The 15,359-nt window shown below is 51.3% G+C and overlaps 1 protein-coding gene across 4 annotated transcripts in view; it reads right to left on the reverse strand.

Annotated features, from left to right (window-relative positions):
* The window catches only part of LOC119950880 (broad substrate specificity ATP-binding cassette transporter ABCG2-like), a 274,650-nt gene that overhangs the window by 26,178 nt on the left and 233,113 nt on the right, over positions 1-15,359 (reverse strand). For all 4 annotated transcript variants that reach the window (XM_038773769.1, XM_038773766.1, XM_038773765.1 and 1 more), the window contains one exon: positions 4,251-4,405. In XM_038773769.1, coding sequence (XP_038629697.1) covers positions 4,251-4,405 — 155 coding nt within the window. The remainder of the gene's footprint in view (positions 1-4,250; positions 4,406-15,359) is intronic.

Genomic DNA, 15,359 nt, shown 5'->3' on the forward strand with positions numbered 1-15,359 from the left:
TGGTGTCTTCCACCGTGAAGACTGATGCAAAGTAACTATTCAGTTTGTCTGCCATTTCTTTGTTTCCTATTATTACTTGCCCAGCCACATTTTCTATTGATCCAATGTCTATTTTTCCCTCGCTTTTACCTTTTATTTATTCAAAAAATCTCTTCCTATCTTCCTTTATATTATTAGCTAGCTTGCACTCGTACATCATCTTCTTCCCCCCCCCTTATTGCTTTTTTAATTGTCCTCTGCTCGCTTTTAAAGGTTTCCCAATCCTCTGGTTTCCCACTAATCCTCACCACTTTGTATGCTTTTTCTTTAGCCTTTATGCTGTCCTTGACATCTCTCGTCAACCATGGATGCCTTGTCCTTCCCTGAGCATGTTTCCTCCTTCTTGGGGTGAATTTCTGTTATGACTCCCTAATAACCCCCTAAAACTCCTGCCATTGCTGTTCCACTGTCTTCCCTGCTAGGCTCCTTCTCCAATCAACTCTGGCCAGCTCCTCCCTCATGTCTTTGTAGTTATCTGCATTTAATTGTAATACCGTTACATCTGATTGCAGCTTCTCCCTCTCAAACTGCAGGGTAAATTCTATCATATTATGGTCACTGCTCCCTCAGGGTTCCTTCACCGTAAATTCCCTAATCCAGTCTACCTCATTACACATTATCAAATCCAGAATTGCCTGTTGCCTAGGAGGCTCTGTTATAAGCTGCTCCAAAAAAACATCTCTTAGACATTCCACAAATTCAATTTCTTGGGATCCACTACCAACCTGATTTTCCCAGTCCACCTGCATATTGAAGTCCCTCATGATTATTGTAATATTGCCTCTTTTACATGCCTTTTCTATCTCCTGATTTATTTTCTGCCCCACATCCTGACTACTGCTAGAGGGCCTGTGCATAACTCCCATCAGGGTCTTTTTACCTTTGCGATTCCTCAACTCTACCCACAGAGATTCCGATCCTATATCGCTCCTTGCTATCGATTTAACTAACAATGCAACCCCTCCCCCTTTGCCCAAGTGCCTGTCCTTTTGATAGGACATATATCCTTGGATATTTAGATCCCAACCCTGATCCCCTTGCAGCCACGTCTCTGTGATGCCCACAACATCGTACCGGCCAATTTCAATGTGCGCAACAGCTCATTTACCTTGTTCCGTATACTGTGCGCATTTAGGTACAACACCCTCAATCCTGCATTGGCCACCTCCCTTTTCACACTCTTCTTAGTCACTATACACTGTATTGTGGCCCTTTTTGACTGTGGCTTACCTGCCTTACACTTTCCCCCTTACTACTTTTTGTTTCTGGCACCGTTTTACTTCCCCCAGCTTCCTACATCGGATCCCATTCCCCTGCCACATTAGTATAAACCCTCCCCAACAGCTCCAGCAAACACCCCCTCCCCCCCACCCCAGGACATCGGTTCCAGTCCTGCCCAGGTGCAGATCTTCTGGTTTGTACTGTCCTCACCTCCCCCATAACTGGTTCCAATGCCCCAGGAATTTGAATCCCTCCCTCTTGCACCATCTCTCGAGCCAAGCATTCATCCTATCTAATGTTCTATCCTGACATTCCTACTCTGACTAGCTCTTGCCACTGGTAGCAATCCTGAGATTAGTACCTTTGAGGTCCTACTTTTTAGTTTAACTCGTAACTCCCTGAATTCAGCTTGTAGGACCTCATCCTGTTTTTTTTACCTGTATCATTGGTGCCTATGTGCACCACGACAGCTGGCTGTTCACCCTCTGCCCCCCCTTCCCAGAATGTCCTGCAGCCGCTCCGAGACATCCTTGACCCTTGCACTAGGGAGGCAACATACCATCCTGGAGTCTCGATTGCGTCTGCAGAACCGCTTGTCTATTCCCCTTCAGCTTGAGTCCCCTATCACTATAGCCCTGCCCTTCTTCTTCCTGCCCTCATACGCAGCAGAGCCGGCCACGGTGCCATGAACCTGGCTGCTACTGCTTTTCCCTGGTGAGCCATCTCCCTCAACAGTATCCAAAGCGGCATATCTGTTTTTCAGGGAGATGACCGCAGGGGACACTTGCACTCCCTTCCTACTCTTGCTCTGTCTTTCGGTCACCTATTTTCTATCTCCCTCAGTAACGTTCACTTGCGGTGTGACCAACTCACTAAATGTGCTATTAACGATGTCCTCAGCATCGCGGATGCTCCAAAGTGAGTCCATCCGCAGTGCCAGAGCCGTGAAGCGGCCTAACAGGAGCTGCAGGTGGACACACTTCTTGCACGTGAAGGAGCCAGGGACAGTGGACGTGTCACTGAGCTCCCACATCGCACACGAGGAGCATGACACAGGTCTGGGATCTCCTGCCATGTCTTAAACCTTAGGGCAGCACGGTGGCCTAGTGGTTAGCACAACCGCCTCACGGCGCTGAGGTCCCAGGTTCGATCCCAGCTCTGGGTCACTGTCCGTGTGGAGTTTGCACGTTCTCCCCGTGTCTGCGTGGGTTTCGCCCCCACAACCCAAAAATGTGCAGAGTAGGTGGATTGGCCACGCTAAATTGCCCCATAATTGGAAAAAAAAAATAATTGGCTAATGTCTTAAACCTTAGGTTAACTTATACAACTACAATTCCAAAAAACAAAATAAAAAAAAATAAAATAGACAAATGAAAAGAAAAACTACTTACCAGTCATTTACCAAGGATAAAAAAACACCTCCTCCCAACCCAGCTTCGAATTCCTAACTAGCTTCAAATTCCCAAACTCGGGGCAGCACGGTGGCCTAGTGGTTAGCACAACCGCCTCACGGCGCTGAGGTCCCAGGTTCGATCCCGGCTCTGGGTCACTGTCCGTGTGGAGTTTGCACATTCTCCCCGTGTCTGCGTGGGTTTCGCCCCCACAACCCAAAAATGTGCAGAGTAGGTGGATTGGCCACACTAAATTGCCCCTTAATTAGAAAAAATAATTGGCTAATCTAAATTTATAAAAAAAAAAATTTCCAAAACTCACTCTTCGCTGTGCCTCACTCTGGCTGTATCTTCTCTGGCTCACTGGGAGAACTCACCCAATGTAATTACTGATGAAGTTATGGCAAGATTGCTGAGCCAAGAGGCATACAGGCCTAACAAGGGAGAATGGCTACCATTAATTGTTAGTTATCATGGTTGGTGACAATATGTGCAAGCTTATGTGTTTCCACACTCGCCTAAATGGTAGTGTGAATTCAAGCATATAGAGAGCTATTTCTGGTAGTAACAAAGATAGCATGTAATGTAGCCATCTCAGATGGCCACCTGCAAAGGACATGGAAATTATGGCCAACCCAGGACTCAGACACACTCAGAACTTGTGTGTGTATTTGCAACCCAGATAGCTACACGCAATCGAAACCCCCGCTCGTTTGCATTCTAATGGCCCATTTCCCCAGCACAAAAGGACTGTACTCAGGGAACCGATACAGATGCAGACTCACCGGCACCACTCCCTTTGCTAAGAAAGCCCAAGAAGTAAAGGTCAATGACCGATCAAGATATGCCCAGCCATCAAGGCATCCGCCCCTTTATTGGCCAAAATTGAAGGCAGTGATCGAAGCCTGTCGAATTATTGGATCGCTCCAAAGAGCGTGAAATCCCAGGGAGATAAAAAGAGACACAGCCATGTGATCGGTCTCTCTTGGCCCCGGCTTACGCCTAAAACCAAGTTTAGCATTACGACCAGAAGACAAGTTCAAGACCAACGATCGCTACCTGATGGATCAGCCCAGCAGAAACGAAGCCACTTCTTCTACCCAGCCGAACAAAGGTTTGTTCATCTGCAAAGAGCCGGTTGTCCTGAAGTTAAGTATAGGTTATTGTAGTTGTTAGGTGTAGTTTAACTTGTAGTGTTTTATGTTGCATGTCGAAGTAATCCTTGTGTGTGAATAAACTATCTATGAACTTGAACTGACTAACTGGTTCTTTGGTCTTTGATCGATATCCGGTAAAGCCTTGTGGTGGCATCATTTGATACCTGGCGACTCTGAAAAGCAATATTAGCATTAATAACTGCCATATCTAGTTAATTTGGCAACATTATTGGTGAGACTGGTGGGATAGTATTCCACTCATTAAAAAGAGCAACATTATTGGCATCTCCAGTGCCGATTGGCAACAGTAGAGGGTTATGCATTTGTGAAATTGTGTGTAGACAGTGACTTAGCCACAACAGTGAGAGGGACAACATACACAAAGAAAATTCGCTACCAATGAGTAAGTAATTCCTTCAAGTCATAAAGCATCAGTATTTACCATTGCAAAAACAAAAATGCCATTGATTATCACGCTTGCAGTCGTCATTGTATCTAATCCAGCACCAACGGCCATGGCCAGGGATGTAGCGGAATATGATGTCAGTAACAGAATAAGCATGAAGAAGAAGAAATTGGCAAGAATCCTTTGATAACCTAAAGAAAGAAAAAAATGAGTTGGTAGGCAATTAAGCTCACGTTTTTCTCACTTCTCTTGTTTTCATTTTTTTTTGTATATTCTGCCCAAGAAATTTGAGTCTTTGAGAAACCAAAGTGAAAGACTAAGGTCCATAGTGCAGAACATCATCAAGCTGTAAAAGGGATAAAAATTAGGGAAATTAATCTGAGAGTAGTGAATAATGGACATCAATTGTTACAAAATAATTGATTATTCAGGTCTTTTTGGAATTATTCATTATAGGAGATATTAATAGCATGACATTTATACAGGAGATTTTAAAACTTAATGATTTTGATATCACTTTTTATGGACCACTGAGGTGGGCTTAAAGGTTTCAAACACAAAAACAGCGCAGGAACAGGGCCAGATTTTCTTGTCCTGAGGTTGAATTGCATTGGGTGACCCAAATCCAGGATTCCCATTGCCGTAACCCAACCCTAGCAATTTTAATTGGTGCCGGAAAGGGCGCAGCTTTCAAGTCCTCAATCAACTGTCCTGACATTGCTGTTATATTTGCAGAAGAGGACATGTCAGACCTTCTACAATTTTCATGGAGTTGGGCCAGTTTTGGAAGGCAATTCACACCTGCATTGAGGTATAGGGCGTGATTCTCTGGAAAAATTCCGAAGTGTTTTAGCGAGTGGGAATTGCCGCGAGTTTCCCGGCACTCGGCTCAGTGATGCCGCCAACACTATTCAACGTTAATTGGTCCACTTAACGATGCCTCACAAGCTTCTCGCTGCACATAAAGGCTCGCCAGCACCGCGCTAACAAGGTCGAGCAGCATTTAAACTGCACTTGCTTGGCCAACCCCAGCCAGCTCGCAACAATGGAGGAGACCACGATTCGAGGACGCTGACCTAGGGAGGCTCCTAGACGCCATGGAGCCAGGTGCAATGTCCTGTTCCCTTGAGGGTCCCGGAGGGTTGGCCATAGGGCCGCCAGTGCTGCCTGGGATGAGGTGATGGCGGCTGTGAGTGCCAGGAGTGTGACCAGGAGGACTGGCCTCCAGTGCTGAAAAAAGGTCAACAACCTACACCGGGCAGCACAAGTGAGTAGACACCAACACACCCCGGGACCTGTCACCCCCCCCCCCCCCCCCCCCCCCCCCCACAGGAGCATCCACCCACCTCCCCATACGACTCCCAACCCTCCCTCCAGCACCCTCCCCACTCAACCACCCCCCTCAAATACTCCCTTCACACGCCCCCCTCCCACCACTGTGAACCACGCGTGTGGCTTACAATGCCCTCTCTGTGTCTCCTCAGGAAAAGCTCTCCCATAATCGTTGGGAGAGAGCCCAGACTGGCGGTGGTGTGCCAGATCTAAGAATCCTCACCACCTTCGAGGAGCGTGCCCTGGAGATGACCGAGGACAGAGCGGTCATCCACGCGGTAGCTGGCAGATGTCGCAGAGGTGACAACCACCAGGCTCCACTAGGGGGACTTGTCTAACGTGAGTTGTTAATGCTTTACTAACTGACCCATCCATCCCACTGACAACATGTCCATTCCCCCAAAGGTCCTCCAGCCAATGGCGCCAGCACATTCAGGATGGTACCCTCTCCAGCCTCCCAGGAGAACCACCTTGGGAAAGAGCTCCGAGAATACTACTGTAATCACCGTGGCACAGCTGTCATCCCCACTCTCCACCAGCGCAGATACACACACCTTGGTGGGAAATGATTGTGGTCAGGCTTTGGAGGCACCATCTAGTGAGCACCACACTGCTGCTTATGTACATCAGGTGGAGGCAGGCACCCCCAGGCAAAACACTAGTCGGAGTGCTGCTAGATCCCAGGACGCAGCTGGGTCCCAGCCTGATGCTGAGCCAGTGGAACAGGGTCACCTGGAGCTGAGGATGATAGGGAGCAGCTATGACATTCAGAGGGAAATGTCAGCTTCACTCCAGCAGATCAATAGCCGCTTAGAGGCATCCCAGAGGCTACGGGCGCAGGAGATGACACTGGTAATGCGTGACACCGAGGCCAACACTGCTAGGGTGGCAAAGCAGTGGAGAGACTGGTGCATGACGTTGGCACCATTCGTGAAGGTGTCCAAAGCATCGCAAAGTCGATGACGATCATGGCTGAGGGTCTCGACAGAATGTCCACCTCGCTGGGGGTGTCACCCAGTATCAGGCTGTGCTTGATGAGGTTCTATGGGACAAGTCCTGCTCTCAGATGGGAATGGCTGAGATGCTGAGAAGCTTGTCCCAGTCGCAGGTGGGCATTGCCGAGGCACTGCAGCGCATGTCCCAGTCACTAAAGAGCATCGCAGAGCCAGATGATTCTGGGGCAGCTGTGGCTCAAACCAGCTGCCCCTCAGTCCCATGGTGAACCCCAGGAGGATGGGGTGCTGGATGCCAACCTGGACCTCATGGAGTGGCAATGGTGGCCACATGCTCCCCTAGTTCCACCTCTCTGATGAGGACACGTCTCACAGTCAACACACGGGATAGGGCGGCACATCTCTGCACGTGCCGCCAACAGTAGCACTGGAGCCCTCCAGCCTAAGAGCTCCCAAAGGGCACCCATCAGGGGCATCGAAGGCTACGGGACGAGGTAAGCAGCTGGCTGCCTCCACCTGTGACGTGCATCCTGGGGAAACACCTAAACATAATGGTAGAGCTAGGAAGGCCAAGCACATCAAGGATCACTGAGGACACCAGGGGGAGGGGGTAACGGGTTAGGTCGGGGGTGTATGGGGGGGGGGTGATTACGAGGGTGGGCAACACTATTGGGAGAGTGGGGAATTGTAATAAACATTGAACACCTTTAGGATGCCTGTCACTTTCCTCCGCAATGCGGGCTGACCTCCAGGCATCTCCCCTGCTCGTGGCACCCACCCACTATTAGCAATAGCCTTCAGCCGCAAGGCCAGAGGCCTCGGCAGGGGTTATGGGTGGTTGGCGGGGCAGACGGGCGGGGACAAGAGTTGTCTCAGAACGGTTACACACGTTCCAAGGGTTGGCGTAGTGGTACCCTGAGTGGTTCTCCCCTCCCCCACCACCCCAGCACCTCCTCCCACCCGAGCATGATAGCCCACCCCTGCGGATGGTCCCCCACCACCAGCCGAGGGTCACTCACCCCCCACCGAGCACAGGGACAGCAAGCCCAGCGCTCCCGGGCTTTTTGCCTGTGACTAAAGATGGCTACTCACCTCCTTGGCTTCCCATAGAAGCTCTTCCACCAGGTTGATGCACTATCAATTACCACAATGACGAGCATAGTGGAATAATCAAGGCTTTATTGAGCAAAGATGTTGTGCCTCCTGTAGCTGCTACCAGAATGGCTGCAGCACCGGTGAGCACACACATTTATACACCGCCTACTGGGCGGAGCCAGCAGGCAGGGATTTACCCATGTACCTCTAGTATATGTGTCTTGCCGTAATACATATAATACTGCTAGTGGTGGCTACCTCACGTTTTTCAAAAGGAGTACTAGTTGCTGGGGAGGCCGCTGAATGACGGGAGGTCATGGATATGGGGTGGCTCCTGTTAATTGCATGGAAATAGGGCTTAAGTGGTGATAATTTTTCACCATGTTAAGGCAAGATCCTGATTTCACCTATGGAAGCGGGCCGGTTGCATTGAAAGCTGTTTGGCGTCTGCCGTGGTTCTCGCTTTTGGCCTCTTCTGCTATTCACCGGCCTCGTTTCGCTTGAGCGAGAGCTAATGAGGTTGGAGAATCGCGCCCATGGTAAATCATGGGGAAACCATGGTTTGGCGTTGGGACCGACATGAAAGGTGAGTTCAAAAGATACTGAATCTTCACATCTCCTAATGAAATACTGTATCATATATTACATGTTCTTAACAAAGTGGGTGATGATAGGGTTTTATTTTGCAGTGCGTAGTACTGCTTCCTCACAGCACCAGTGATCCGGGTTCGATTGCAACCTTGGGTGACTGTGTGGAGTTTGCATGTTCTGCTCCAGTATGCGTAGGTTTCTTCCCACAGCCCAAAGAGTGCAGGTTAGGTGAATTGGCCATGATCAATGCGCAGGGTTACGGGGATAGGATGGGGGAGTGGGCCTAGGTAGAGTGCTCTTTCGGAGGGCTGGTACAGACTCAATGGGTCAAATGGCCTTCTTCTGGATGGTAGGGAGTCCATGGAGTAAGTGACCATTCAGTAATGTGGTTGCCAGATTTTCACTTCTGAACAGCATTGTGAAAATGGGAAAGTCTTCAGATGCATTGGCATACATTCATCACAGGAAAAGTTGCTATTCTGCATTAAACAATAGTGAAATGTGGATTTTATTGTGTGAAACATCTACATTGTTTCCATGTTTTCCTTGAGTTCAGCTCACCCATTTTTTTATTTGTTTCAAAGCTTTGGAAGTTGACTGAGCTTTCACTATCCTTGAAGTTTAGCTCAGCCATATGTTTGGATGTTTCAAAGTCTTGAAGACAGCTGGGCTTTTGGTTGTCACCAAAGGCTTGAATGTAGTCAGAAGGGAGGCAGTGGCATTATAGTATTGTCACCAGACTATTAATACATGTGCCCTGGGTAATGCTCTGGGCGTTGAATCCCACCACAGAAGATGATGCCATTTGAATTCAATAAAAAATCTGGAATTAATAAGTCTAATGTAAGTCTAAGTAAAATTATTGTCGATTGTCGTAAAAACTCATCTGGTTCACTAATGCCCTTTGGAGAAGGAAACCTGCTATCCTCATCTGATCTGAAGTTAATTGCAACTTCAGACCCACAGCAATGTGCTTGACTCTTAAATGCACTCTGAAATGATCCAGCAAGCCACTGAGTTCAAGGGCAATTAGCAAATGATGGTCTAGCCAGTGACGCCCACATCCTGTAAATGAATTAAAAACCTCAGTAGTGTTTGTTGGCATAGATGTTGAATGAATATCTAATTATGAATACTTGGCTGAGTTCTGAACCCAATAATGGATTCAGCTCAGCAGGGGTTGTTGTTATGGTTGTCCAGTGGAATCTCATCAGAATTTTGGGTTGACCTCCGGATTCTTCTCCTCAGGAGGGGTTATTGACACAGCTGCCAAGGAGAATGTGAGCATGGTTATTTTGACAGATGTGAACTGTTAAGAGGAATATGTTTTTAAATGAATAACTAGGTAATTTGTGTTTATTTCAACAAATTTATGAGCTTCTTAACAACATAGCAATGTTATTGTAGGGTTTACAAGTTCTGTTTATGGTGGATACTGGATGGGTAGGCAGCGGCCAAGAGGGAATGGAAGGACAGGGAGAGTTTGGTGGGATGAGGGGCTTTGGAAGTCTATTGGGGAGTGTGTGTGAGGCTGTGGAGCCTGATAATCAACTCCAGAATTAATAATTACTCATGGATTAATTTCTTGGGCAATGAGACTCAGGATAACTTCCAGATATCAGGTCATTTTTGGGATACACGGACAATGTTTTTTTTTTAAATGCCCCCGTGGTTGGAGAATGGAGATCACATGATAAGTCAACCCCTTGTATGTTTTAAACATATTTTCTCAGCAGAACTGAGGACAAGGAACTCAGGGATAAGACCAAAGTGGGGTCCCTCCTGCCTCCTTTTTTCTCCAACCCACCTTCATTGAATTTACAGTGCAGAAGGAGGCCATTCGGCCCATCGAGTCTGCACCGGCTCTTGGAAAGAGCACCCTACCCAAGTCCACACCACCCTATCCCCATAATCCAGTAACCCCACTCAACCAACACTAAGGGCAATTTTGGTCACTAAGGGCAATTTAGCATGGCCAACCCACCTAACCTGCACATCTTTGAACTATGGGAGGAAACCGGAGCACCCGGAGGAAACCCACGCAGACACGGGTAGAACGTGCAGACTCCACACAGACAGTGACCCAAGCCGGGAATCGAACCTGGGACCCTGGAGCTGTGAAGCAATTGTGCTAACCACTATGCTACCATGCTACCCCCAGCTTAAGCCTTGTTTGCTGACTCAGGTTACTCTGCAATGCCCTGCTACAGACAGAGGGCACGATTCAGCAGACTATATCCCCGTAATGGCGTGTTTACCGGGGTGTTTCTCGGCAGCAGCTGCGGCACTTTGTCGTTTTTATTGGCCCAGGGGAGATTCTCGCTGCCGAGGTCGCACTTAAGAGTGATTTCCTCCTGGCGAGTTTGAAGGCTGTCCCGATTTGACCACTCCTTTTCAGGTTCCCCCCCCCGTCGCCCCCAACAGTTTTTGACACCGCCACCCCCTCACAACCTTGGGGAAACCTCTCTCCTCCCCCCAACTGGTAAGGCCCTTCGGGTCCGATCCCTGACATCTAGTCACCCTGTCATTGCCAGTCTGCCAGTCTGACAATGCCACCCAGGCACCCTGACAATGCTGGTAGCCTGGCAGTGCCATGGTGTTGCGGTGCCAGAGAGGGTTAGGTTCGGTTAGGTCAGGTCACGGAGGATACGGCTGGGCGGGCAGGAGAGTGGGGCTCGGTGGGGTGCTCTTTCGGAGGGTCGGTGCAGACTCGATGGGCTGAATGGCTTCCTTCTGCACTGTAGGGATTCTATTAGATTAAACCACTTCCGGTAATGAATCCAGGTGCATGGTTGGTAAACCTGAAAGTAATATATTGACGCAGTTAAAAATCCACTGACAAAAATATTGTAATTACTTCCAAGTTTCTCGCATTTCTAGATCCCTCTACATGCTTCCAGCACACCACAAAGTTAAAAAACAGCCTGAAAGTTCACTTGATGCACACACAGATTTGACAGTCAGATGCACATACCATTCCCAGTTTCTACAATTAATGACCAGAAAAGTGGTGGGCGGGGCCGGCAATGGGAAGGGGGAATGGTGGTTGTGTTGCATCGGGGGGGGGGGGGGGGGGGGGGGGGGGGGGGGGTCGTCGGGATGGCGGGAGCAGCCGGGGCCAGCAGGCGTCGGCTGACTTATGGACATACAATGGAAGGGGTTACGCAGCTAGGGGGGGCCCTAGTTGGGGGGGTGGGGGGGGGAGTAGGGGGGGATAACCGGGTTGCTGATGCAGGGGCCGTAGGGGAACGGCTGGTGAGGGGGAGTCTGCCACCATGGGGAAAGGGCCTGGGGGGTTCTGCGGGCACGTGGTGAGCCGAGGGGAAGCTATGGCTGACCGGTGCTGAGGGAGGGGGAAGACCCCCCCCGATTCGGCTGGTCACATGGAACGTGAGGGGGCTGAATGGACCGGTGAAGCGGTCCCGGGTCTTGGCGCACCTGAAAGGGCTGGGAGCAGACATGGCTATGTTCCAGGAGACGCACCTTAAGGTGGCGGATTAGGTGAGGCTGAGAAGAGGCTGGGTGGGGCAGGTGTTTCACTCGGGGCTAGATGCGAAGAATCGAGGGGCGGCGATCTGAGTTGGCAAGAGCTTGTCGTTTGTTGCGTCAAGTGTGGTGGCGGACAGTGCAGGTAGATACGTAATGGTGAGCGGTAGACTTCAAGGGGAGTGGGTGGTTCTGGTCAATGTGTACGCCCCCAACTGGGACGATGCGGGCTTCATGCGGCGAATGTTGAGCCGGATCCCGGACCAGGAGACGGGGGGTTTGATCTTTGGAGGGGACTTTAGTACTGTGTTGGATCCAGCTCTGGATCGTTCGAAGTCTAGGATGGGCAAGAGGCCGGCGGCGGCCTTGGTGCTGAGGGGGTTCATGGATCAGATGGGAGGGGTAGACCCTTGGAGGTTTTGAAGCCGGGGGGGTAGGGAGTTCTCCTTTTCCTCCCATGTCCACAAGGCTTATTCCCGGATTGACTTTTTTGTTCTCAGCAGGGCGCTAATCCCGAGTGGTGGGGCGGAGTGTTCGGCGATAGCCATATCTGACCATGCTCCGCATTCGGTGGACCTGGAGCTGGGGGAGGGGAAGGATCAGCGCCCGCTGTGGAGGTTAGATGTGGGGCTTCTGGCAGAGGAGGAAGTATGTGGGCGGGTCCGTAGGGGTATTGAGGGGTATTTGGAAGCCAACTACAACGGGGAGGTGCAAGTTGGGGTGGTTTGGGAAGCGCTGAAGGCAGTAGTTAGGGGGGAGCTGATATTCATTCGGGCGCACAGGGAGAGGGGGGGAGAGGGTTGTGAGGGAGAGGCTGGTGGAAGAAATGGTAAGGGTGGACAGGAGGTATGCGGATGTCCCGGAGGAGGGGCTTTTGAGGAAGTGTCGCAGTCTCCAAGTGAAGTTTGATATACTGACCACCCAGAAGGCGGAGGCGCAGTGGAGGGGGGCAGTATATGAGTATGGGGAGAAGGCATGTCGGATGCTGGACCACCAGCTCTGGAAGCGGGAGACAGCGAGAGAAATAGGGGGAGTCGCAGATGCGGGAGGGAACTTGGTGCGGAGTGGCAGGGACATTAATGGGGTGTTCAGATTCTTTTACGAGGGGCTGTACCGGGCGGTGCCCCCTAGGGAGGTGGGCTGGATGGACCGCTTTCTGGATAAGCTGGAGTTCCCAAGAGTAGAGGATGAGCGGGTGGAGGGTCTGGGGGCCCCAATCGAGTTGGAGGAGCTGATGGAGGCGCTGGTAAGCATGCAGACAGGGAAAGCACCGGGACCTGATGGGTTCCCGGTGGAGTTCTATAAGAAGTTTTCAGATCTGCTGGGCCCACTGCTTGTGAGGACCCTGAATGAGGCGAGGGAGGGGGGGCTCTGCCCCCTAAGATGCCTAGAGCAATAATCTCACTGATCCTGAAGCGGGATAAGGACCCCCTCCAGTGTGGGTCTCACAGGCCGATTTCGCTGCTCAACGTGGATGCAAAGTTGTTGGCTCAGGTACTGTCCAGGAGGGTTGAAGATCTGGTCCCGATGGTTATCCATGAGGACCAAACGGGGTTTGTGAAGGGGAGGCAGCTGAATGTCAATGAACGGCGACTTCTTAATGTTATGATGATGGCGTCGGCGGCTGGGGAGGTGGAAATAGTAGCATCGATGGATGCGGAGAAAGCTTTTGACAGGGTGAAGTGGAGTTACCTGTGGGAAGTGCTGAGGAGGTTTGGGTTTGGTGAGGGATTCATCAGCTGGGTGAGGTTGCTGTCTAGCTCCCCGGTAGCGAGTGTGGTGACGAATGGGAGGAGGTCAGAGGACTTTCGGTTTTCCCGGGGGATGAGGCAGGGGTGCCCCTTGTCTCCCCTGCTCTTCGCGTTAGCGATTGAGCCCTTGCCCATGGCGCTGAGGGATCAAAGAACTGGAGGGGGATTGTGCGGGGGGGGGGGAGCACCGGTTGTCGCTGTACGCAGATGATTTACTGTTGTACATCGCGGATCCGGTGGGGGGGATGCCAGAGGTGTTGAAGATATTTGGGGAGTTTGGGGATTTTTCAGGCTATAAGCTCAACCTGGGGAAGAGTGAGCTGTTTGTGCTGCACCTGGGGGACCAGGAGAGGGAGATAGGAGATCTCCCGTTGAAGAGGGCGGAGAGGAGCTTTAGATATCTTGGGGTTCAGATAGCTAGTAGCTGGGGGGCCCTGCACAGGCTAAACTTTTCGAGGCTGGTGGAACAGATGGAGGAGGAGTTCAGGAGGTGGTACGCGCTGCCACTCTCTTTGCCGGGTAGGGTCGAGTCAGTTAAGATGACGGTGCTCCCGAGGTTTTTGTTTCTTTTCCAGTGCCTCCCCATATTGATTCCGAAGGCTTTTTTTAAGAGGGTTAATAAGAGTATTCTGGGGTTCGTGTGGGCGCGGAAGACCCCGAGAGTGAGGAGGGTATTCCTGGAGCGAGGAAGGGAGGTAGGCGGCTTGGCGTTGCCCAACTTGTGTGGGTATGACTGGGCTGCGAACGTGGCAATGATTCATAGGTGGGTGATGGAGGGGGAGGGTGCCACATGGAAGAGGTTGGAGGTGGCGTCCTGTGTGGGTACGAGTTTGGAGGCATTGGTGACGGCCCCGCTCCCACTCCCCCCTGGCAAGGTACTCTATGAGTCTGGTAGTGGTGACGTCCCTCAGTATTTGGGGCAGTGGAGGCGGCATAGGGGGGAAGTGAAAGCCTCAGTGTGGGCCCCGATACGGGGCAATCACCGGTTTGCAGCAGGGAGAATAGATGGTAGGTTTTTGATTTGGCATAGGGCAGGCATCAGGCGGATGGGGGACCTTTTCCTCGATGGGAAGTTTGCGACTTTAGAGGAGTTGGAGGGGAAGTGGGGCCTCCCCCCTGGGAATGCTTTCAGGTATATGCAGATTAGGGCATTTGTTAAGCGGCAGGTGGCGGAGTTCCCGCTACTGCCGCCTAGGCGGGTGCAGGATAGGGTGCTCTCGGGGATGTGGGTCAGTGAGAGTAGGATTTCGGCAATTTATCATATGATGCAGGAAGAGGAGGAGGCCTCAGTGGAAGAGCTGAAAACGAAGTGGGAGGTGGAGCTAGGGGAAGAGATTGACAATGGGACGTGGGCAGACGCCTTGGGGAGGGTGAACTTGTCCTCTTCTTGCGCACGGTTCAGCTTAATTCAGCTGAAGGTGCTGCATAGGGCGCACATGACTGGGGCCAGGATGAGCCGGTTCTTTGGGGGAGAGGACAGGTGTGGGAGGTGTTCGGGAGGCCCGGCGAACCACACCCACATGTTCTGGGCATGTCCGTCGTTGGAGGGGTTTTGGAAGGGGGTGGCAGGGACTTTGACCAAGGTGGTCGGTTCCAGGGTGGAGCCGGGCTGGGGGCTCGCAATCTTTGGGGTAGCATCGGAGCCGGGAGTGCAGGAGGCGAAAGAGGCCGGTATCCTGGCCTTTGCATCTCTAGTAGCCAGGCGTAGGATTCTCTTACAGTGGAGGGACGTGAAGCCCCCAAGCCCAGAGGCCTGGATCAATGACATGGCCGGATTCATCAGGCTGGAGAAGGTTAAGTTTGCCCTGAGGGGGTCGGTACAAGGGTTCTACCGGCGGTGGCAGCCCTTTCTTGATTTTCTGGCGGAGGGTTAGAGGGTGGTCAATCTCAGCAGCAACCCGGGGGGAGAGGGGGGGGGGGGGGGGGGTAAGGGGGAG

Source organism: Scyliorhinus canicula, chromosome 16 (assembly GCF_902713615.1).
Source record: "Scyliorhinus canicula chromosome 16, sScyCan1.1, whole genome shotgun sequence".
NCBI lineage: Eukaryota > Metazoa > Chordata > Chondrichthyes > Carcharhiniformes > Scyliorhinidae > Scyliorhinus > Scyliorhinus canicula.